General features: G+C 41.0%; 1 protein-coding gene across 1 annotated transcript in view; it reads right to left on the bottom strand.

Moving 5' to 3' along the window:
- Positions 1-20,191, bottom strand: part of LOC119420358 (serine/threonine-protein kinase VRK1) — a 33,118-nt gene that overhangs the window by 9,864 nt on the left and 3,063 nt on the right. The window contains exons 4-11 of the mRNA XM_037687743.1: positions 18,368-18,437; positions 17,359-17,446; positions 14,661-14,769; positions 14,050-14,142; positions 13,726-13,858; positions 5,425-5,545; positions 5,011-5,069; positions 3,057-3,226 (exon numbers count right to left, since the gene is read on the bottom strand). Of these exons, the coding sequence (XP_037543671.1) occupies positions 3,057-3,226; positions 5,011-5,069; positions 5,425-5,545; positions 13,726-13,858; positions 14,050-14,142; positions 14,661-14,769; positions 17,359-17,446; positions 18,368-18,437 (843 nt within the window). The remainder of the gene's footprint in view (positions 1-3,056; positions 3,227-5,010; positions 5,070-5,424; positions 5,546-13,725; positions 13,859-14,049; positions 14,143-14,660; positions 14,770-17,358; positions 17,447-18,367; positions 18,438-20,191) is intronic.

The raw sequence follows: 20,191 nt of genomic DNA, 5'->3' as shown, positions 1-20,191 counted from the left end.
GTCCTCACACGTCTTGCTGTCCTCACACATGTCCTGCTGTCCTCACACATGTCCTGCTGTCCTCACACATGTCCTGCTGTCCTCACACGTCTTGCTGTCCTCACACATGTCTTGCTGTCCTCATACATGTCCTGCTGTCCTCATACATGTCCTACTGTCCTCATACATGTCCTGTACCAGTCTAACATACTTCTCTGCCACTCCAGACTTCCTCATGTAATACCACACCCCCTTGTGGTACTTAAGGTACTGGTAGTTGTAGCTGTTCCCAATCATAATAGCTTACACACCAGGTGCATATAGTTTAAGGCCTTATGTAAAATCCCCTTCATAAGCCCACCTTAAACCACATAATTGCATGTCACATTTCAACCAGAACGGCACAGACTGGACATCCACCCAGCGACGACCTTCGCTGGAGGAGACCTGCAATCCTGACGTTGGTCTCCACTCTTCAACCAGTGGCCGCATCTTCAGTTCAATTCAAGGGAACCCCTCTGTATGCTGATCAATCAACACCTCCAATCGTTGTGGATTTACCGTTGTGGTTTATATGTCTTTTTCAAATGGATTACAGACTCTGTTTCCAAGGGGTTAAAGCATTGCTACAATGGAATTACCAACAACCTTATGGAATTACCATCAACACAATGGAATTACCAAAAACATTGTGGATTACATCCTTTGACTTTTGTTTTCCTTGCTAGATTACTTTTGACTTTTATTTTCCTTGCTGGATTACTTTTGACTTTTGTGTTCCTTGCTGGATTACTTCAAGACCAGGGACATTCGAAGGCGTAAGTTCATGTTGGAATTCATCCCCATGGACAGGCGATGATTTCCAAAGGGGGGACTGTAGTGAACTAAGCCTGAGGTCAAATCCTGACCTTAAGGACCTTATGGGACAGAAACTGTCATTTCATTGATTTGAATCCAGAAATACAGGTTGACCCATCCTGAGACTTTCTTTCTTGAATTGATCAAGTGAAAGAACACTATTTTCTATTATCATTACTATTTTACAAATGTTTGATAATCAAAATGTTTTTAGTTCAAACCATTTTTAGATGTTGCAGTGAACTAATCATTTTTAATTCAACTGTGAAACACTAATAATGATTTTAATCCTCATGCAAAGTAGAAATCATGTTGAGGTCTGTTACAGAGTAATTATGCATTTTCTGATTTTCTGTCTTTGAATGAGCAAGTGTAAGCTGGTCCAAGGTTGGAGTCAAACGCAAAACAAGTTGTTGGAACGAACTGTCATGTTTTTAAAATCCTCTCAGACGTAAATATAGAGGCTGGCACCTGTTTTCCCCCAACTCGTCTAAATATTCCTCTCGTCTGTCTGAAAAACATTTTCAATCTGTTCCATAACATTCTTGCTGTTTTTCTGACTCCTAGTGACCTCTTACGTCACAAAAACACACCCCTGTCTGGTCGAAACGACCAATCAGGAAACTCCCAAATGAACCGGAAATAGAGCTCTTTAAATGTCGGTACTTCCTAGTTCAAACGAGTCGGGTGGAGAGTTTGCAGCTCCAGTCGTTTGGGAGAACAGAAGTCCAGCATGATCCAGAGCTCTTCCGAGTCCTGTGGGAATTATGCAATCTTCCACATCTGAGTGGAACTTCTGAAGGACTCCACTCATGTGAAGTCCACTCGTGAGGTGAACTGTTGTTGATGAAGTCCCGCCACCACTCCGGACGGTTCTCTGCCATCCTACGGAGACGCTGGACCGGTAGCTTAACTGGAGCTCCGTTTCCACTGATTCATCGTCAGAGAGGCAACGAGTCGAGTTTACTATCGAGCGTACTGAGGAAAGCTGGGTTCAAATGGAGGGTGCCGTTCTGTTCAACACTTTTCACTCACACACACCATCTCCCTCCCTCTAAACTTCATCTTTCCATCTTTAAACTCTTCTATCTGCTAGCAAATTAATCCAGATATTTTTAGAAATGTCTGTTGTGAAGTTTTTCAACCATCGCCGTATGGTTAATCAAATTGTACAGCTTGCTAAATTAGTCATGTTGTTGTTGAAATCATTTTGCCAAATTAATGTAAATGTGTGATGTGTTTAAATCGTTTTTAATAAATGACCCACTGTCGTTGGTGAGTCAAAGATAAACACGTTTCCCTCCACATTTTATTAAATTCAATGCACGTTATTACTCATTCCAGAAAAATGAAAGAATCCGTTTAATTTATGAATATATACAGCATATGTTCATCTACAGTACCCTGTCATATGTTCTTTCTAAATCCACAAAGAGACAATGAAGTTTTTCTAACCCTCTGTACTTCTCCATCAGCGTCCTCAAAGCACAGACACATAAAACATCTACCTTCCTTCTCTGCATCATGTCAGTCAGCTCTCTACCTTTGCCTGTCATCGTCCCCACATTTAGAGTGTCCACCCTCAGTCCTTCATTCTAGACTTTCCTCTTCTCCCTCTGTCTCCTGACACGTTTCTCTCCTCGTGGTCTTCGACTAACAGTAGCACAATTTCTGCTGGCATCGTTCGTCAACAGCGCCGGTGGCAGTTGTTGTTAACCCGAGCATGTTGTTAAAACCTCGACCAATCCAGTATTGTGTTGCTTAGATGAACTCATATTTTAGTTTTGGCATAAGTGTTGTACCTCAGATGCCCTTCTTGACACAACCCTCACCATTTACCCGGGCTTTGGACCAGAACCAGAGATACTGCTCCCTATTTATGTTTATAAGTGATGAAATATAAACATGAATTAATTCTGTTTTAATCCCTGAGAGCTGAACTTTGAACTGCCGTAGTCTGGTTAAGGGTGAACTTACACAACACTGAACAACTTTTACCCAGTAATCACACAGATGGTAAATAGAGATGACAGAAAAATGTTCTTTTTTAAATGTGTGGTTTTGAAGCTGATCTGCTTCATCTGTAGTTTAACTGTAAACAAAACACACACTCAAGTTGCTTTATTAACTAGCAAAGTGATTACACAGACCTACAGCTCTGCTGGGTGTTCACAGCGTGGCATGATTCCTGTTCAGCTGATACTCCCTCTTGTTCTCACCTTTGCCTTGTTGGGGGGATCCTTGGTGGCAGATTCTGCAACTCTTTCAGGAACAGAGAAGTCCAGTCTTCCTCTGACGCCACAGCTCAGCACCTCTTTGAGAAGCTGGTAGTCTGGTTTATCTTGGTAGTCCAGAGTATTCACATAAAGCAGAAACGAGGCCACCTCATCTGTTAACGTCCACAATCAAGTTTAAAGTCAAAGAATGTTGGATCAACAAGCAGCAATGGAGTCATCTACTATCAGACTTTAATTTTCCTGACACACACAGCACTTCAACATGTTCACTGATGCTTCGTCTTGTGTATGAAATCATTTCTGGGCAGGAGGGGGAGTCATGTTGGAGTCAACCTGAAGGTCTCACAGAGCAGATAAAACACTGGCAGGTCCTGTTTGATCTGCACAGTAAGGATTACAGCTGTGTGTGCATCATATACAGTCAGCCTTGATGCATCACACACCGTTCAAGCGACGTGTTGACACACACAAGGTGATGCATTCTGCAGCGCTTATCTGTGGCAGGCAGCCGGGTTCTGTCAGCAGACCAGCGTGCAGCTCCTTCCATACATCACACAGGTGTGACCTCTGCTTCCAGAGAGCAGAAATAAAACCACACACTCTGTGAAACAACTGCTAAACACAAAGGAACTTGGTGCAGAGTCCAGGAACCTGAAGGGGACACTAAAGGGGTCCATAAAGACTCTTAATCTATCCAGTCATGTTTAAACCTTTTAAAATCTGTCCTTTCATTCATTTTGTAGCTAGTGTTTTGTTACTTTAGCTTTAAGCTAGTGTTTTGCTACTTTTAGCTTTTAGCTAGCCATTTACTGCTTTTAGTTAGCATTGGTTACTTTTAGCTGTTAGCCTTGGTTACTTTTAGCTGTTAGCAAGCCTTTTGCTACTCAGCTTTTAGCTAGCGTTTTGCTGCTTTTATATTTTAGTTAGCCTTGGTTACTCTTAGCTTTTAGCTAGCATTTTGCTACTTTTAGATTTTAGTTGGCCTTGGTTACCTTTAGCTTTTAGCTAGCCTTTTGCTACTTTTAGCTTTGTTAGCCTAGGATACTTTTTAGCGTTTAGCTAGTCTTTTGCTACTTTTAGTTATTAGCTAGCCTTTTCTAGTTTAAGCTTTTACCTACTATTATACTACTTTTAGTAATATTGATTGATTGATCTCTTTTGCAAGACAAGCTTGAACCTTAAGGCAGTCTTATATGCATGATTTTGACCTGTTCGCATTTTGCTACTTATAAAATTTTGTATCATTTTGGTACATTTTCCATTTATTTAGCCTTTTGTTCATTTTAGTTAGCATTTTATTTGTTTTAGTTAGCATTTTTGCTAAGTTAGCAGTTAGTGTGTTGCTACCTCTAGCTTTTAGCTACTGTGAGATAAGCCTTCAAAGAACTGCTGGGCTTTCTCGTTCATTTTACCAACATCCCATTGTTCATGTGGACATTTTTAAGTTTTCTGGGAAGAAATTTTGTCATTGTTGTGTGACGTACTGCTCAGGTCATTACACACTCTTAACTATATTGCATGTTCTAACGATTCAGACTGAAAATCCTGACAGAAACAAAAGAAAAATGGATGAACAGCAACAAGGGTGCTTCAGTGCTGCTGCACAGGCGCCATTAAAAACTAGAAAGGTTGACATAAGAGGTAGATCAAGATTGTAGCAGAATGATAAAATAAAAAGTCTGGTACTAAACAAGTGTTAAAAAGCTCCATGGATTGCTGATTTATTACATTATGGTGATGGGGAGGGGAAGGACAACACAGTTAAACTGTACTTTGTGTAGCAGCTCACTCCTGACTGTGACCTTTACTACTGATCATTAGAATTAGACACATTATGCGTCTCCACAGGTTTCTTGTTTTACTTCCAAATTCTCAATTTAAGCTCAAAGTCTAAATGATGTCCAGTAACCCAAGAGGTCCTGCAACCTCAGTTTACCTGTGCTGGCTTGTCTCACTGACAGCTGCAGAACAGAGTCTGGCAGATTATTCATCAATCTGAGAAATGAAGAGAGAGGTCAAACAGGAAGGAGGGGGGAACAAGGAGATGGAGTTCAGAGCCAGTTATCAAAATAAAAACACAAGCTGTTCCACAGAATGTAGTACTTTACTGTGATTGGATTAGTGATATTCATTATGAATATGCAGCACTGCTAGGAGTGCACTGTATTACACTGCAATCCCTGTAATCCCATTATATTACAAACACAAAGGCCAAAAACTGAGTTACTCCTAACTGTGTTAAACTGGGTAAGTTTTATTTTTTTTCCCTGTGACCCCTGAAAGGTTCAAAAAGGTGTCGCAGCCGTAGTACTGGATACAGCCAAGTACACCAGAATCAGAAGCAGCCTACCTGGCCTTAGCCTCCTGAACCTGAGTGGGTTGTTTGAGAACACCATCCCAGGGCAGAGAGCCACATAACCATTGAAGAAGGCAGAAGCCCAAAATCTGCAGGTCCCCACGTCGTGATGGTGCTGCAGAAAGACAAGAGGAGGAGACCAGATCTGAGATGGCATCGCTGTAAACACGCAAGCCCAACACGGGATTTAAAATGGAAATAACAGAATGTAATTATTTACCATTAGTCACAGTAGAACATAGTAAACATATCAAATGTTTGAGAATAAATGTCATTTTGAATTCAATGATAACACAATTTAAAACAACTGGCAAAATTGCATTTCCTGCAAAAATGCAGTGTGAAGGATTATTGCAGAAGAACTTGCTGAAAAAGAGCTAAAAGTAGCCAAAAACATTCTGAAATGTAGCTGAAATGGAAGAACAAGCCTAAAATGCAGAAGAAAGAGCACATTCATTCAACCTTTTTTTATCCAGGTTAGTCTCATTGAGTCACGAGGACTCATTTACAAGAGAGACCTGTTTTAGACAGACAACAGATGAGGTACAAATAAACAACAATAAAATGCAAAATAAAAATTAAATAGAAGTAGTGATATAAAACAAAATAAAAACAAGCTACATTATGAAACTAGGTAAAATACTAAAAACAGGAACATGTCTGCATTGAACTTAACAATTGTTTAAAATCCCATAGAGGTCAAGGTCGAGAGCTTCAGATGTTTCTGTAAGATGTTCCAGGATACAGGGTTGGAGTAGGAGCTTTTGCCAAATTCAGTCTGCACTGAGGGAATACTGCATGAAATAATGACCTGAGAGCGCACGCTGTAGCTGCGTGCTTACTGAATTATGTTTAAATAAGCAGAAATGAGCAGAAAAAAGCTGAAATTAGCAAAGAATAGCTGAAAAGTGGCTGAAAAGGCAGAAAGAAGCTTAAACTACCAGAAGGAAATGGGTAGAGCTGAAATGAGCTAAAAAAAAAAAATTGGAATTGGCCAAAAAGGCTATAGATTACATAAAAACAGCTAAAATTAGCAACAACAAAAAACTGAAAACCAGATAAAAAGGCAAAAAAAATCTTAAGTTACCAGACGGGTGGAGAGAGCAACTTTTTGCTGAATTGGGCTGAAAAAAGTTAGTGACTGCAAAGAATATGGAATTAGCTGGAAATGGGGGGGGGGGAGGGGCATAAAGGCCTTAAGAATTCTGCAGCACCCATAAGAAACACCTGGAGGAGCATTTTGCAACTACTTACTGTATGTTATTTACAAGAGGGGTGGGTATAAAGAGTTTTAGAGGCTGATTCTTTTAGAGGTGAGGATGGGCAGAGGTTCACCAGTTTGTGAAAATATGCGCCTAGAATGGAGCAATTTTAGAATAACGTTCCCCAGCAATAAAAATTTAATTTAAAAACAACAGAAGACCTTGAATATCCCATCATCCATAAATCATTTGATTTTAAATTTTACACATCGTCCCAACATTTTCAGAGGAAAGTTTGTATATTCTTTGTTTTTAGCAAGAAATGAGAGCGTTCAACTTGGTTTTTGATAAAACCATAAATCCACATACAGCTGCCTCCCAGCTGTTAATGTTATTATTTCAATTAGTACAACAATTAGAACAACCCCTGAACTGAAGCTCCATTGGGCACTTGTTGACACGTCACATATTAAACAGGAAAAGCAGAGTTTGCATCACATGCAGTCACATCGTGTTCTTAATGCATGCTGAACATGGCAGGTTGGTGTTGCCAAGTTCCAACCTGTTCATCAATACATCGACGTGAAATCAGACCTTCATCATCTGGTCTTGTGCTGAAGCGACCACATTTCCTCTTTGGACCAGACCGTTGGCTGGGCAGGATCAATGCTAGCTGCAGCTCACAGTGGACATTTCTCCTTGTTGATGGAGCCAATCAATAGGTAATTTCTCCTGAGATGTACAGCAGTCTTTACTGTATTGACCTACTACAACTCCCCAGGCTTGACCTGACTGGATGAACTTGATTACCAAATATTGGCAGACCTTACACATAAATGTAGATCAATTCAATTCAGTTCTTTTTTTTTTTTTTAATAGCACCAAGTCACAACAGAAGTCGTCTCAGGGCACTGAACAAAAGTGTTCACATTCATTATAAAAGACAATTAGTAAAGTTGTCGGTCTAAAGAAGCAGCAGATTGTGTTGAATCTTCACTTCGTCTCGGTCTCCATGAGACATACACTTATCACCAAGGAACACAAGCCCATTTAATTTGTTTGAGCTTTAAGTGCACAACAACTTGCACAAATATTCCAAGATTTTTCTGTCCTCAAATAATAAATCTGATCATTCATTCCATTTTATTTATTTTATTTTTTTAATTCAGGGTCGGGGGGAGGGAGACACAGCCTCAGGTGGTGGAGTTCAAGTATCTGGGCATCTTGTTCAAGAGTGATGGTAGGATGGAGCGGGAAACTGGGGCTTCATCCTCAGTAATGAGGGCGTTGCTTTGGTCAGTCGGGGTGAAGAAAGAGCTAAGTTGAAAGTCAAAGCTCTCAATTTACTGGTCTGTCTACAATTCAACCCTCACCTATGGTCATGAGGTTTGGATCATGATCAGAAGAACAAGAACTCAAATACAAGCGGCCAAACTGGGCTTCCATCACAGGGTGGCCGGGCCCAGCCCTAGAGATGAGGTGAGGAGCTTCGTCATCCAGAGGGAGCTCGGAGTAGAGCCTCTGCTCCTCCACATCAAAAGGATAAATCTACTCAGTCTACGGCCTAGCAGGCTGTAGAATGAGTAGCAGTGAAGGCTACCCATGTGACAGATCTGGTTGGTAGACTGCAGACTGAGGAAGTCCTCTGGATGGGACATTAAACGTTTCTCACTGAAAAACTGGTCCAGATGACACAATTTAAACTTTTTGTTGTCATCTGCCTGGAAGACTGAGCTTACTAACCAACTTCTGTTGCAACTTGGAGTTATAGAAATAAACTGTCTTGAATCGGACCATTCCTTCTGTGCGCTGAACCTTTACATGAGTGCAATCATTCTATTTTAAAACAACACAAACCTGCCGTAAAGAAGATAAAATGTCATTTTTACATTAGCTCAAGAATTGAAAGTGTCATCATCTTTTCCACTTGAGCTTAATAACTGTGATAATAGGGGTTAGATGTGTTTGTCCTTGCGGGTGTAAAGTGTGCATTAATTCTGTTTTAAAATGGGACATTTTTGTTGTTGTAAATGATTACACAGTGAGTTGTTGCCGACACCACGGCTTGTTGAAGGAGACTAAAGATGAAAAATACATGTGATAGCGACACGAGAAATCGTGGTCTGATTTCCTGAGCAACATAATAGATTTAACAATTAAAAAGATCAACAGCTACATTAAGCCTTGCTGCACTGTGTTTGCTCTGGGCATGATGTCGTAGCTCATTATATGTTTTTATGTCTATTCTTAAGTCTGTGCTTTGCCCTTGTGTAAGGAAAGGCAATAGAGAGAGAGAGAGAAAAGAAAAGTGTGTCAGTAAACGGCTTTTAGATAAAGCTTGGACAGAAATACTTAAGATTCAACTAAATCCACACAGAGTGGGTGTGAGCCTCAGACAGGGAGGTGAGGAAGCGTTGGTTGTGTTGCTAATTATCTCCTATTGTTATTCGCGTTCCCTTAAGCTCAGAGCAATGTCACCTTCTTAACCCCTCTGCCTGTTTGGAGACGGTCATCAGTCCGCTGTCCGCCCACCGAATGGCAGTAATTACAGCGTTTAACTCTGGGTACACACGACTGCCACTTGCAAGCTGTGTTCACCACACCTCGCTATGGCAACCCGACAACATCACTGTGGAGATTAATGCCACCAGGTCAGAAATGGGTCTGATCCTTGAACATGAATGTGAAAACCTTTCTCCGTCTGTCCCAACAAGTTTTAAAAGAACATTAAGACGTTCTCGGAGCCGGAAGTTGGCTGAGGTTTTGAAGTGTGATATATCACTCTGCTGTTCAGCCTGCAGCTCTCTCACGGCTTTATTAAGGACACTTTAGAGGCCTGGAAATTAAAAATACCCGAGTGCTAACTGCTTTCTTCACTGACGTCAGGCAGTAAAAGACTCGCTAACGTAAGGTAGTATATCACTGGACTGTTACTAGTTGTCAGACAGAACCCGTGTGGGAGTCTCAAGTGTGTGACTTTAACTGGGGTTCTTGTGTTTCTCTGTGCGCAGTCCTATCGCTTGTGTTTGAAACATGTTCAAAGAATTTGTACAACGGATTTGTTTTCAAAATTGCTGCTGTTTTGCGGTGGTGAGCACTGTCTTGTTCTGAAAGTTTAATGTTTTCAGATCTTAGATCTTGTAGCTATGGGGCATCAATATTGCGTGATGTCTCCTTTTCAGCTATCAGGTACAGGTCTCTCTTGAAAATGAGTCCTTGTGACTCATTGAGACTAACATGGATAAATGAAGGTTGAATGAATTCTCCAATATGCTTCTCCAGTATTGCTCAGTCTCTGCTCAGGATGGATTTGCTTTAGTGGTGTTCCCCTGCCATTGAGAGTACACTCTGGATAGCATGGTGGAGAATGCCTTAAGGCCCCCACATACCGGTACTCCGGAGAACTGTGCATACACCGTAAACCGAATGGACTTCGCACATACTGTCCACAGACAGTTGAGACTTCATGCTCGAGCGTACAAATTTTAATTCTCTAGTGACAAATTCCTTCATTTCTCACAATTTCAGTCATGGCAACAACGGACGAGGAGGAAGACATCGCTTGCCTCTTGGCAAAAAAACAAGAGAAAAGAAGGTGGTACATGAACCAGACCAGGGATGAAGAAGGGGAATTTAATATACTGGTGAAGGACGTGAAGACAATGGACAGCGAGAAACATTTTTAATATTTTCAAATTGATTATAGCAAGTTCGATAACCTAGTTGGGCGCTTAGCCCCATTTCTTCACCATCAGGGCAGCCACCACACACCTGTCAGTGCTGCACAGAGAGCGGCAGTTGCGCTGCGCATCCTTGCTACTGGTTGCTTGGAACACAGAGAGCGGTTGGTGTCACATACAAAACAGTTCGTTGTGAACACCATCACCGGGCAGTTTATTGTGCAACACCGAGTATGCATACGTGGTCATAAAAATTTATCTTTGCGCGGACGTGTCCGGTGGACGAGTGCTAATTGCTTTCTTCACTGACGTCAGGTGGACTTTGAGTCCGCGTCGAGTCCACCTCGAGTACATGTGAACCTCCGCGGAGTGAAGTGCGCCCGAGTATGTGGGGGCCTTTATTTATTTTTCTGGTTTCTGCTTCTTGAGTGTACCTCTTTAGGCGAGTAGTCAGAGCTTTGAGGCTTTGTTTGGAAGTCTCTAGAGTCTCAGGTATAGTCATGTTGCGGTGTTTTCAAGGTGGATCTTTCTTTATTGCACCTTTCTGCTGTTTTGACAGCTAGCCTATATGTCTCTGTGTTACTTTGATCTTCACTCCCAGCCTCCTCCATGGTGGACAATATTTCTTATTCATTGTGGGCTTGATCTTGAAGCCAAACAAGTCAAGGATCATTGTTACTGTTATTGGTCTCTGTGAAAGTGGCAGTAGGGATACTTAGCAATACTGCATTTAGATCTTCTAGCAGACTTTTAGAAGGTGACTGGTCACTAGCCTTGGCAAAAGGTACAAATTATAGGCGTCTTCGTCACAATATTCATTCTCAGATCAGCTGCCCTTGTATTCATATCCTCAGGGTTTTTCAATGGGGCTTGGGATCCCATGGTGGGGATGGCTGATTACTCCTGACCTTTCGTCCTGGCTCCCTCCTTGCACCAATGTTACAAGATATTTTTCATTCATCCATTCAACCTTTACCTATACAGATAAATCACACTCAGCCTCCAAGACTCATTTACAAAAGCGACCTGTTTGGGCAGACAGTAAAGTGGTGAAAGTGACAACAGGTTTTGACCATAATGTTTGATTTTGTCATTCTGAGAATAATGAGAATTAGGAAGCTCGTCTTTTATAAAACCTAGTAGTTTAGAAGAAAAAATTCAGTGAGTCACAATTAAATATCCAACAAACTGTCCTACTTTTAATGTTCACCCCAATAATTTATTAGTATGCAAATATATCCTTTATTATTCCAAAGTGGGGTGCTTATTAATTTTTCACAAATACTATAAATACTCACATAGGCTCCATAAATCTGTGGTTAAACTTGTTCAGAGTATTATAAACATTTGTTCCCTCTTTATAAAAGAGTGGTCTTTTCCAGTTCATTTTACTTCTTTAATTTTAGAACGTGACAAACTAATTTTTACGTACAGTATTTACTGAATGTAAAACTTTTTTCTTCTTCTTTCAGATGCTCCCTTCTTCAGGGGAAGTTCACAGCAAACTAACTCACAAGAAGATTTGGTAATTATTTTTATGCCAGATGCCCTTCCTGACACAACCACAGACCACCAAGCTACCCAAATTTTTATGTTGTTAGTTCATGGAATCGAACCGGCAACCTTTGGATCACAGACTCGCCTCCTCTAACCTCCGCAGCACCACTCCACTGAGAGAAAAACCGAATACTGAGCTGTATGAACAGCTCTTTTGATTGTAAAATTTGCTAAAACTGACACTGAGGGGTGGCTGACTTTTATGGCTTCAGCTTCTGGTTTCCCATCAAGTGTCTAGTAATAATGTGGTATATGTTCAAGTTCCACTCCTATTCTAGCTGCTTACTTCATGTTTTATTAAAAAAAAAAAAGTAAAATGGTAAATGGACTGTACTTATCCAGTGTCTTTCTATCTTATCAAGATACTCAAAGCTCTTTACAATCAGTGCCATCATTTACCCATTCATACAGCACTCTACTAGATCTATACAAAGATTTATCAGAGCTTTATCACATTCATACACTGATGGGACACACATCGGTGGCAATGAGGGGTTTAGTGTCTTGCCCAGGGACACTTCAGCATGTGACTGCTGGTGGATTCCAACCCCAGCTCTCCCATTGGAGGACGACTGCTCTAACCACTCAGCCACAGCTGCCCTCAAAAGGATGTAAACTCACCTTTCTGCTGCTTCCATTAAAATGTATGCATTTTCAGTTTTCCAGCTGCAGGACACATTTTTCCTTGACTGACCACATGAAATAGAAACTTCAGAGTGGTAAATAGGCCGCTTGAGTCACAGTATGGAGCTGTTGATCGGTAGAGTTGGTGAACATGGGGCCTGTTGAGGTTATCTGAGGCTCAGGCCCCGCTCTGACCAAACATCAGAGCTCTTAATTAATGGGGGAATGAATACAAGATGCAGGTTAGGACTTCAGCTAATTTGGGCATTGTTAAACAGAGACAGTACCGGGGAATTCAGCGGGGGAGCAGGGGCAGATAAATCAATGATCAATGAAGAAAGCGAGCATGTAGGCAATTTGCCAGTTAATGTGTTCCCGATATCAGCTGATTGTGGTGGAGTGTGCAGTGGAATGAAGACTAAACTGGAAATAAAACTGCTCAGAGCAGCTGCAGCACTGAGAAACATCACAATGGAAAATATCTGAGATATTTAAATCAAAATAAATAAATATATTTATAGATGAATGTGTAAAATCATAAATTATTTTGTTGTTACAACTTTATATCAGTAGCAGATAAACCTACCATAATATTTTTTGATTGGGAATGAAAAGTAAGGCAATCAGTTCTATTTTATGTTACAAATATAATTTTTAACAATTTCAAAGTCTTGTATTTTTAGATAGCTTTTTATTTTTACTACAAACATGTAACGCTCTTTCTTTTTAACTTACCAATAACACATTTTTTATTATTATTTTTCTTCTGAAAATAAGAGATTCAAATTATTTTGGGCAAAACTTTTCATGGACAAACAAGTTGTTCAGTAAAATTTTAAGTTGTCAATCTGAACAACTGATTTTCAACTTGAAGAAATGTTTCAAAAATGATACAATTCAGTCTGACTTCATGAATTTGCGACTTTCCTCCAATAAATTGAAGCTTGATGATATACAATGAACTTGAATGTATTTATTACCCACTGACAAACACAAAAGGATATAACTTGGCCCATATGTGTTCATTTGTTGGTCTGTCAGCAAAATATCCCATTAATCATAGAATGGATTTCAACAACACCCTTAGAAGTGTAATTCCTGGCTGTACAACTACAACCAATTGATTTTTGGAGTCAGTCCAATTTAAAATGGCCACTACTGCTAATCAGCCTCAATTCCTGTGTCCATTAGTTTTTCTGGAGGTGCTCCTGCCAAGGAAATTAATGGCTTACCCAGTCCCATGTGAGCATCAAGGCTGGTGTACTCGATGGTCCCGTTGGGGCCCTTTTTAGGGTTTTCCTGGTATTCTTTGTGGACTCCATCAGGACAATATCTGTAAGAGAGGCCATAGTCTGCAAGGTACACCTAAAAGATGACAAAACACACTTTCAGTACAATATACGTAGTACATATTATCAATCAAGTTGTCCTGGCTTCTCAAGTGGAAGAACCATCAACACTTGACAGTTGAGAGAAGAGCGTTTCAGCAGCAGATGGATGGATAGTTCTGATTGGTGTTGAATTATCTCAGAGATGTACCGGTAGATTGGACTGACCTGTTCAGGGTCTCTGTAATCCAACATGAGGTTGGCAGCTTTAATGTCTGCATGAACATACTCATTTTCATGAATGAACTCGAGGATGTCCACCTGACAAAACAAAAGAAAAGCAAGGAACACACATCGTGATCAGCAAACTGATGAAAATCACTGTGGTCTTGGTGCACTGTCCTGAAGATGTTCAAACTATTGTGTGACAAATTTCCTCTCAAAAGAGTTGCAGTGTTGTGAACATCCCAAACCAATCTGAATTACTGGACAAAGCAGATGAGCTGAAGAAGCAATCATAACTCCAAAATATGAAAAACATTATGGAAAACTGAGATAAACAGACAACACAGCTTAAAAATAAATAAATAAAGTAGACCTACCGTATGTTTATAGGAAGGTCGTTTTGCAACTCCCTTTTGCTTTATTTTTCAAAAAGACTATTTATGACAACAATATAAGAAATCTCTTGTTATTCTGTTCTGGCTTTTGGTTTTGGTGATGATGAGTTCTACTTGTGTTTAACAGATTTTTATTTTGTTTTTTGGTCCTTCAGTCTGATGTTTAAGTACAGTAAAGTCAGTGTTCAGAAAACAGAACATCAGAAGTGATCTTCTCACCAGTCTTTGACCAAGATGGAGCACAGTCGTCTTCTTCAGTCGACCTCCGTTGTGCTCACAGACTTTTTGAAGATCAGTACCGAGCCGGTCCATGGCCATGAAACGATACCTGAGAAACAAAAACTCATTACCTTTTACAATTACTTTACAAATTACTCTTTGAATTAAAGCCCTATGAATTTTGCAATAATGGAAGTTGTCTACCAACATTCATATATGAGTTTTAAACTGAGATCATGTTGTGATATTTTCTCCTTAGATAATTTTTTTTTCCCGTTTGCTCTTGGTGAAAGCAGACGCTTCCTCCTCCACTTCGTCCCTGCTTTGCTCTTTGTCTTGTGAAAATTTTTTCAGAGCTCCTTTTTGCATACCTTCCAAATTGTAAACTATGGATTTGTTCAGCTGGTCTCTCAACACAAATGATCTAATTTTCTCAACAAGAAGGCAGGGTGAATGAGAGCCCTCTTACCTCGATACCATAATTGGATTTATGATAACTGGATTCTTCTTTTTGGAGTTGGTGGAAATCAGGATTGGTGACAAATTCTGAAATTTCAGCAGCTGTTTTAAGCTATCTGGAATGTGCGTGGCAACACTCAGACTATGTGCAAACTATCTATGGACCTGTATCAGAGCCGAGCAGGCAGGACTGTGGAACTTTGTGGCAGTGTTCACGGACGGTTGGAAGGAATAGATCTTGGAGAAGTTGTAAGCCTGACTTTGGTGTAAGTAATCACAATTCAGCTGTTTGGAGTCGCCATGAGATGTACTAGCTCGACTGTCAAAGGCAGACGCGGAAATTAAAAGGCTCAGCCTGACCCATAAAAATGTTGAAATCTAAATCTAGCTCTGGCCTTGGAAGGCTGACTATCTCAGTTTCTCCTTGGATGTTATGAAAACAAGATGCTCTGCTCCCCTCATCACCCTCTCCCCTCCTCTCCCCAAGGATGGGGACCTGTGTCAGAGCTCAACCGAGCTGGCTGATAAACAAACACCTCTTATCAGGACTATGGCTCTGGACTGTGCCATGACTTCCCCTCAAACTCGTGCCTTCGCCAGCCTCCCTCAATGCCTCCCCTGGTGCAGCAACATAGGAGATACGAAGGTGCCAAAGGGCTGCGTCGCTCACCTGGCCGCTGTACTGGGAACCCCACCCCCTACCCACTCCACACGAATATGTAATTTATGTCTATTTATGTGTTTTTTATGTTGCGCTGAGGTCATTTTTTGCAACTATAATAATACTGTGTCCCATAGGACACAGTGTGAGATTTTATTTTTATTTTATTTTTTTACACCTACCCTTCCCCTCGTGTTTCTTTTTCCTTATCTAAAAATAAGACTGCGCCTCCCAAAGTGGCGGCCTCAGTCACCTCCGTCTCCCCATGTCAGTTGCTGTTTATGTTGTTCTCTTGGACGGGCTGTACTGAAAATGCCATTTCATTGTACTTCGGTGCAATGACAATAAAGCTGATTTTGATTCTGATGAGAAATAATAGTTTGCTTTATGTTCAAATATTTTACATTAAGATTGGCACTAACTCTTGATACTGTGAGATCTCTTGTCACTCACAAACAATCACAAGAACAACTCTCAGCTACAATCATGAAAAAAGCTTAATATCTTTACATTTGACTGGATTATAGACAGTACTTGGTTGATCAGCTGTGGAAGCCATCTCGAAGTGACTTGACTCCAAAAGTTAACCAGTTGTACACAACGATTAGTTTCTGGGAGTTTCTTTAAAATTGGTTAAGTGGTTCATGAGATATTTTGCTAACAGACAGTGTTGACTCCAATTAATTGAAAGATTTTAAAAACATAACCAGTTAGTGCTTGGAATATAAATTGGGAATGACTAAGTTACTTCCGTCGTAAATTGTAACTTCAATTGGCTGAGTTGGAGCCATTTTTATGTTTTTAATGGGGCTTAACTGTGACAGTTAATTAGAAAAGAGTTGACCCTAAAGTTATTCAGCTGTAAATGTCCATTCAAAAATTATTTTAAAGAGTTTGATTAAAATCCATCTACTGGTTCAAACATGTTTTTTTTCCCCATGTCCACAGTTTCAATGGCCTCTACTCTTCTTTCTCTTTCATTCGCTTCATTCATTCAAAGTACTCCCATTTTTATTCCTATCTTTAACAAGCCTAACCTGTTGCACATCCTTTCCAACGTGATCCCTCTGTCTCACCAGTCGGTGCAAGTCCTTCTCGCCCTTTTTAGTGTCCAGCCTCCCATAACACTCATCATATGTCTTCTGCTTTGCCTCTCCCTCTTGGTTCTATGCTGCATCTCCTTATATTCCTGTCTCCTCTCTTCAGTTCTCTCACTGTCATATTTCTTCTTGGCTAACCTCTTTCTTTGAATAGAAATAAAAAAATTTTTAAAGAGTTTGATTAAAATCCATCTACTGGTTCTACCATAATCCCATATTCAAACACACACAAACACACAAAGCATCACCCTTTGACCTTCTGTGGCAGACAGTAACAAACTGCTATTGACTTAAAAGTCCTCTAACAACCAGACAAAACTAAAAAGTCTGAATGTGATTGTCAGCAGAATAAATAGGTAAACATATATTTTATGCACCAGGTATTACCAAGACCAAATAATGTAAACTAAGTAAATAAATAAATCTGAAATAAGAAATAATAAAAACATAATTCCCCAGATGTAAAATGAGTCACTACCTGAGGTCCTTGTACTCAGCCAGTCCAGACCCCCAGTACGTGGGGATTCCAAGAAAGTCCAGTTTTTTGCTTTTTATCCATTTTTGCACTGAAAGCAGAACAGTTACTTGACTTTAGAAATACATTTTGTTATTTGTTCCTAAAGTCCAGACTCTGTGTATAAAAAGACTGAAGTCAAATAAAGACCAAGCATGCCTTGAAGGAATGACTGTTACCGACTGCGTATTATACTGGGAGTTGTAATTTAAGATTATCTTATGTTGAGAAAAGATGAGTTGTCACCTTTTAGGTCAAATATTTAATGAATAAATGGTGCTAGATATGTTGGCATGCAGTTAATCAGTGGTACGGGGAACATCCAATGGTTAACTTTCTGAGTTTCATTCAAAGCCAACCAGTGCTTTATGAGATATTTGATAATGCTACAAGACCAATGAACAAAGTTCTACTGACAGTCTTAATAAAAAGAATAGCTGGAAGTTATTTTGATTCTTTTGACAATACCAGTACTAACAGAGCACAGCCTTGACCCACAGCTGCCTCTCTGACTTGTTTCTGTTAGAAGAAAAGGTGAGTCTGAATGAAAACGTCAGCTTTGTCCTTGTAGCTGGAAGGACGTCTTCGTACAAACAGCAGGGTGAAAGCAGAAAGGCACAGAGACACAAAGAGGCTGCAGACAAAGTGCTGGTCCTGACTCCAGACTTGGTGGCTGTTAGCCTGACTGGCTCTTAACCAGGCTGGCAGGTGGTCAGGGGCTCAGCGGAGGTCCAGGCATCATTACAAGTGAATGGCTCTCCCTCATCTGCTGCTTTCCAAGCAGAGGTGTTGGAGAACCCAGACAAGCGTGGAGATGAGGCCCCTGCTGCCACCAAAGTGCATGTTTGCTTTACTTTATTATTAATTACTGTGAAGCAGGCAGCCAAACCGCTGCGTCTGCAGCCACTTCATCAGTCAAAGGCATGTGTGCTCCAGCGAGCTGCAGGGACGTAGGACGGCTTGTGTTGCTCACCGTTCTCTGCTTTGGCTGCCCGCTGATAGAACTTGAGCTCGGAGAACAGGGGCCCATTCTCCTGGTACTCCTGCACTCACACAAGTACACAGAAATATTACAAAGATGATTCATTGGATGAAAGCATTAAAATCTGACCCAAAGTTCATAAATGCCCTGTCCCAAAGCTAAGTTTTAGACTTCTGCCTGTGTATGAAAATATTGTCCAACACTATGAAAATGGAATTAAAAAAATCAACTGAATGACTCTTTTGGAAGGATACATATTAGATGATTACGAGTTGAACTTGTTTAAAATATGACTAACTTATCCATAACTTGTCTCTGGCATATACGTAACTTATACAAGTGTATGACAACGTTTCTGACACATGCAGAGCTTATGTACAAAAGGACTGCACACCAAGCACATGTAACCCGAGCATGTTGGAGCGTATTATGATAATCACATGACATCAGATATAAATAGGGCAGTTCTCTGCACCCCCAGTCATTCATTTTGTATTGACCAGCAAGCCTCTGAAGAACTCAAGAAAGCTGCATCTGTGATGATGGTGTGGGCCTCTGGAGGAGTGAAGAGTTGCTCATCATTTCTACCCTGAAACCCAAAACGCTGGCCGATGTGCCAGCTGTAAGTAATAAACATGTTCAGTAAGTTCTAGGGTCGTCAGCTACACGCTGAATATGTCAATATAATGTAACGCCCCTTAGCATCACTTCTTTATGAGTGAGGGAAGAATAGAGCGTGAAATTTACAGATGAATTGGTGCAGCGTCTGCAGTATTGTGAACTCTGGGCCGGTCTGTTGTGGTGAAGAGGGAGCTGAACTGTAAGGCAAAGCTCTCCGTTTACCAGTCGGTCTATGTTCCTACTCTCATCTATGGTCAAGAACTCTGGGTAATGACGAAAGAATGAGATCGTGGATACAAGCGGTTGAACGAGTTTCCTCTGCAGGGTAGTTGGACTCTCCCTTGGAGATGGGGTGAGAAGTTCAGTTATCCATGAAAGACCCCGAGCAGAACCACTGCTCCTCCCCATTGAGAGGAGCCAGTTGAGGTGGGTCAGGCATCTGGTAAGGATGCTCCCTGGGAGCCTCCCTAGGGAGGTGCTTCAGGCGTGTCTGACTGAGAGGAGACCCTGGGAAAGACCCAGGCCAACTGAGAGACGTAGTCTGGGAACGCCTAGGAATCCTCCAGAAGAGCTGGAAGAGGTGGTTGTAGAAAGAGATGTCTGGACCTCCCTGATCAAACTGCTGCCCCCAAGACCTGACTTAGGAATAAGCAGAAGGGAAGTCTGAGACTGTCATCATTGTATGTTCTCATACAATGTTGAAATTAGCTCTCTGCATTTAACCCACAGTGGAGCAGTTGGCAGCTATGCAAGGGCCCGAGGAGCAATTAGAGACATCACGACATGTGGGAATGGCTGGGAGTCGAACCGTGACTTTCTGGTCCCAATTCGGCTGCCCTGCCTCTAAACCATCTCGGCCCCCAATAAACGAAAGATGATGGATGGATTGATAGATGGATGGATGGATTGGTGGATGGATGATTGATTGGTGGATGGATGGATGGATGGATAGACTGATGGATGGATGATGGGTGGATGAATGATGGGTTGATGGATGATAGATGGATGGAGAATGGGTGGATGAATGATGGGTTGATGGATGGATGAGTTGATGGATGGATGGATGGATGGGTTGATGGATGGATGGGTTAGTGGATGGATGAATGGATTGATGATGGATTGGTGGATGGATGGATTAGTGGGTGGGTGGATGGATGGATGGATGGATGGATGGATGGATGGATGGATGGATGG

Source organism: Nematolebias whitei, chromosome 1, assembly GCF_014905685.2.
Source record: "Nematolebias whitei isolate Nwh7 chromosome 1, NemWhi1, whole genome shotgun sequence".
Lineage (NCBI taxonomy): Eukaryota > Metazoa > Chordata > Actinopteri > Cyprinodontiformes > Rivulidae > Nematolebias > Nematolebias whitei.
The sequence above is the reverse complement of the archived record's forward strand: the minus strand, read 5'-3'. Positions and strand labels throughout refer to the sequence as shown.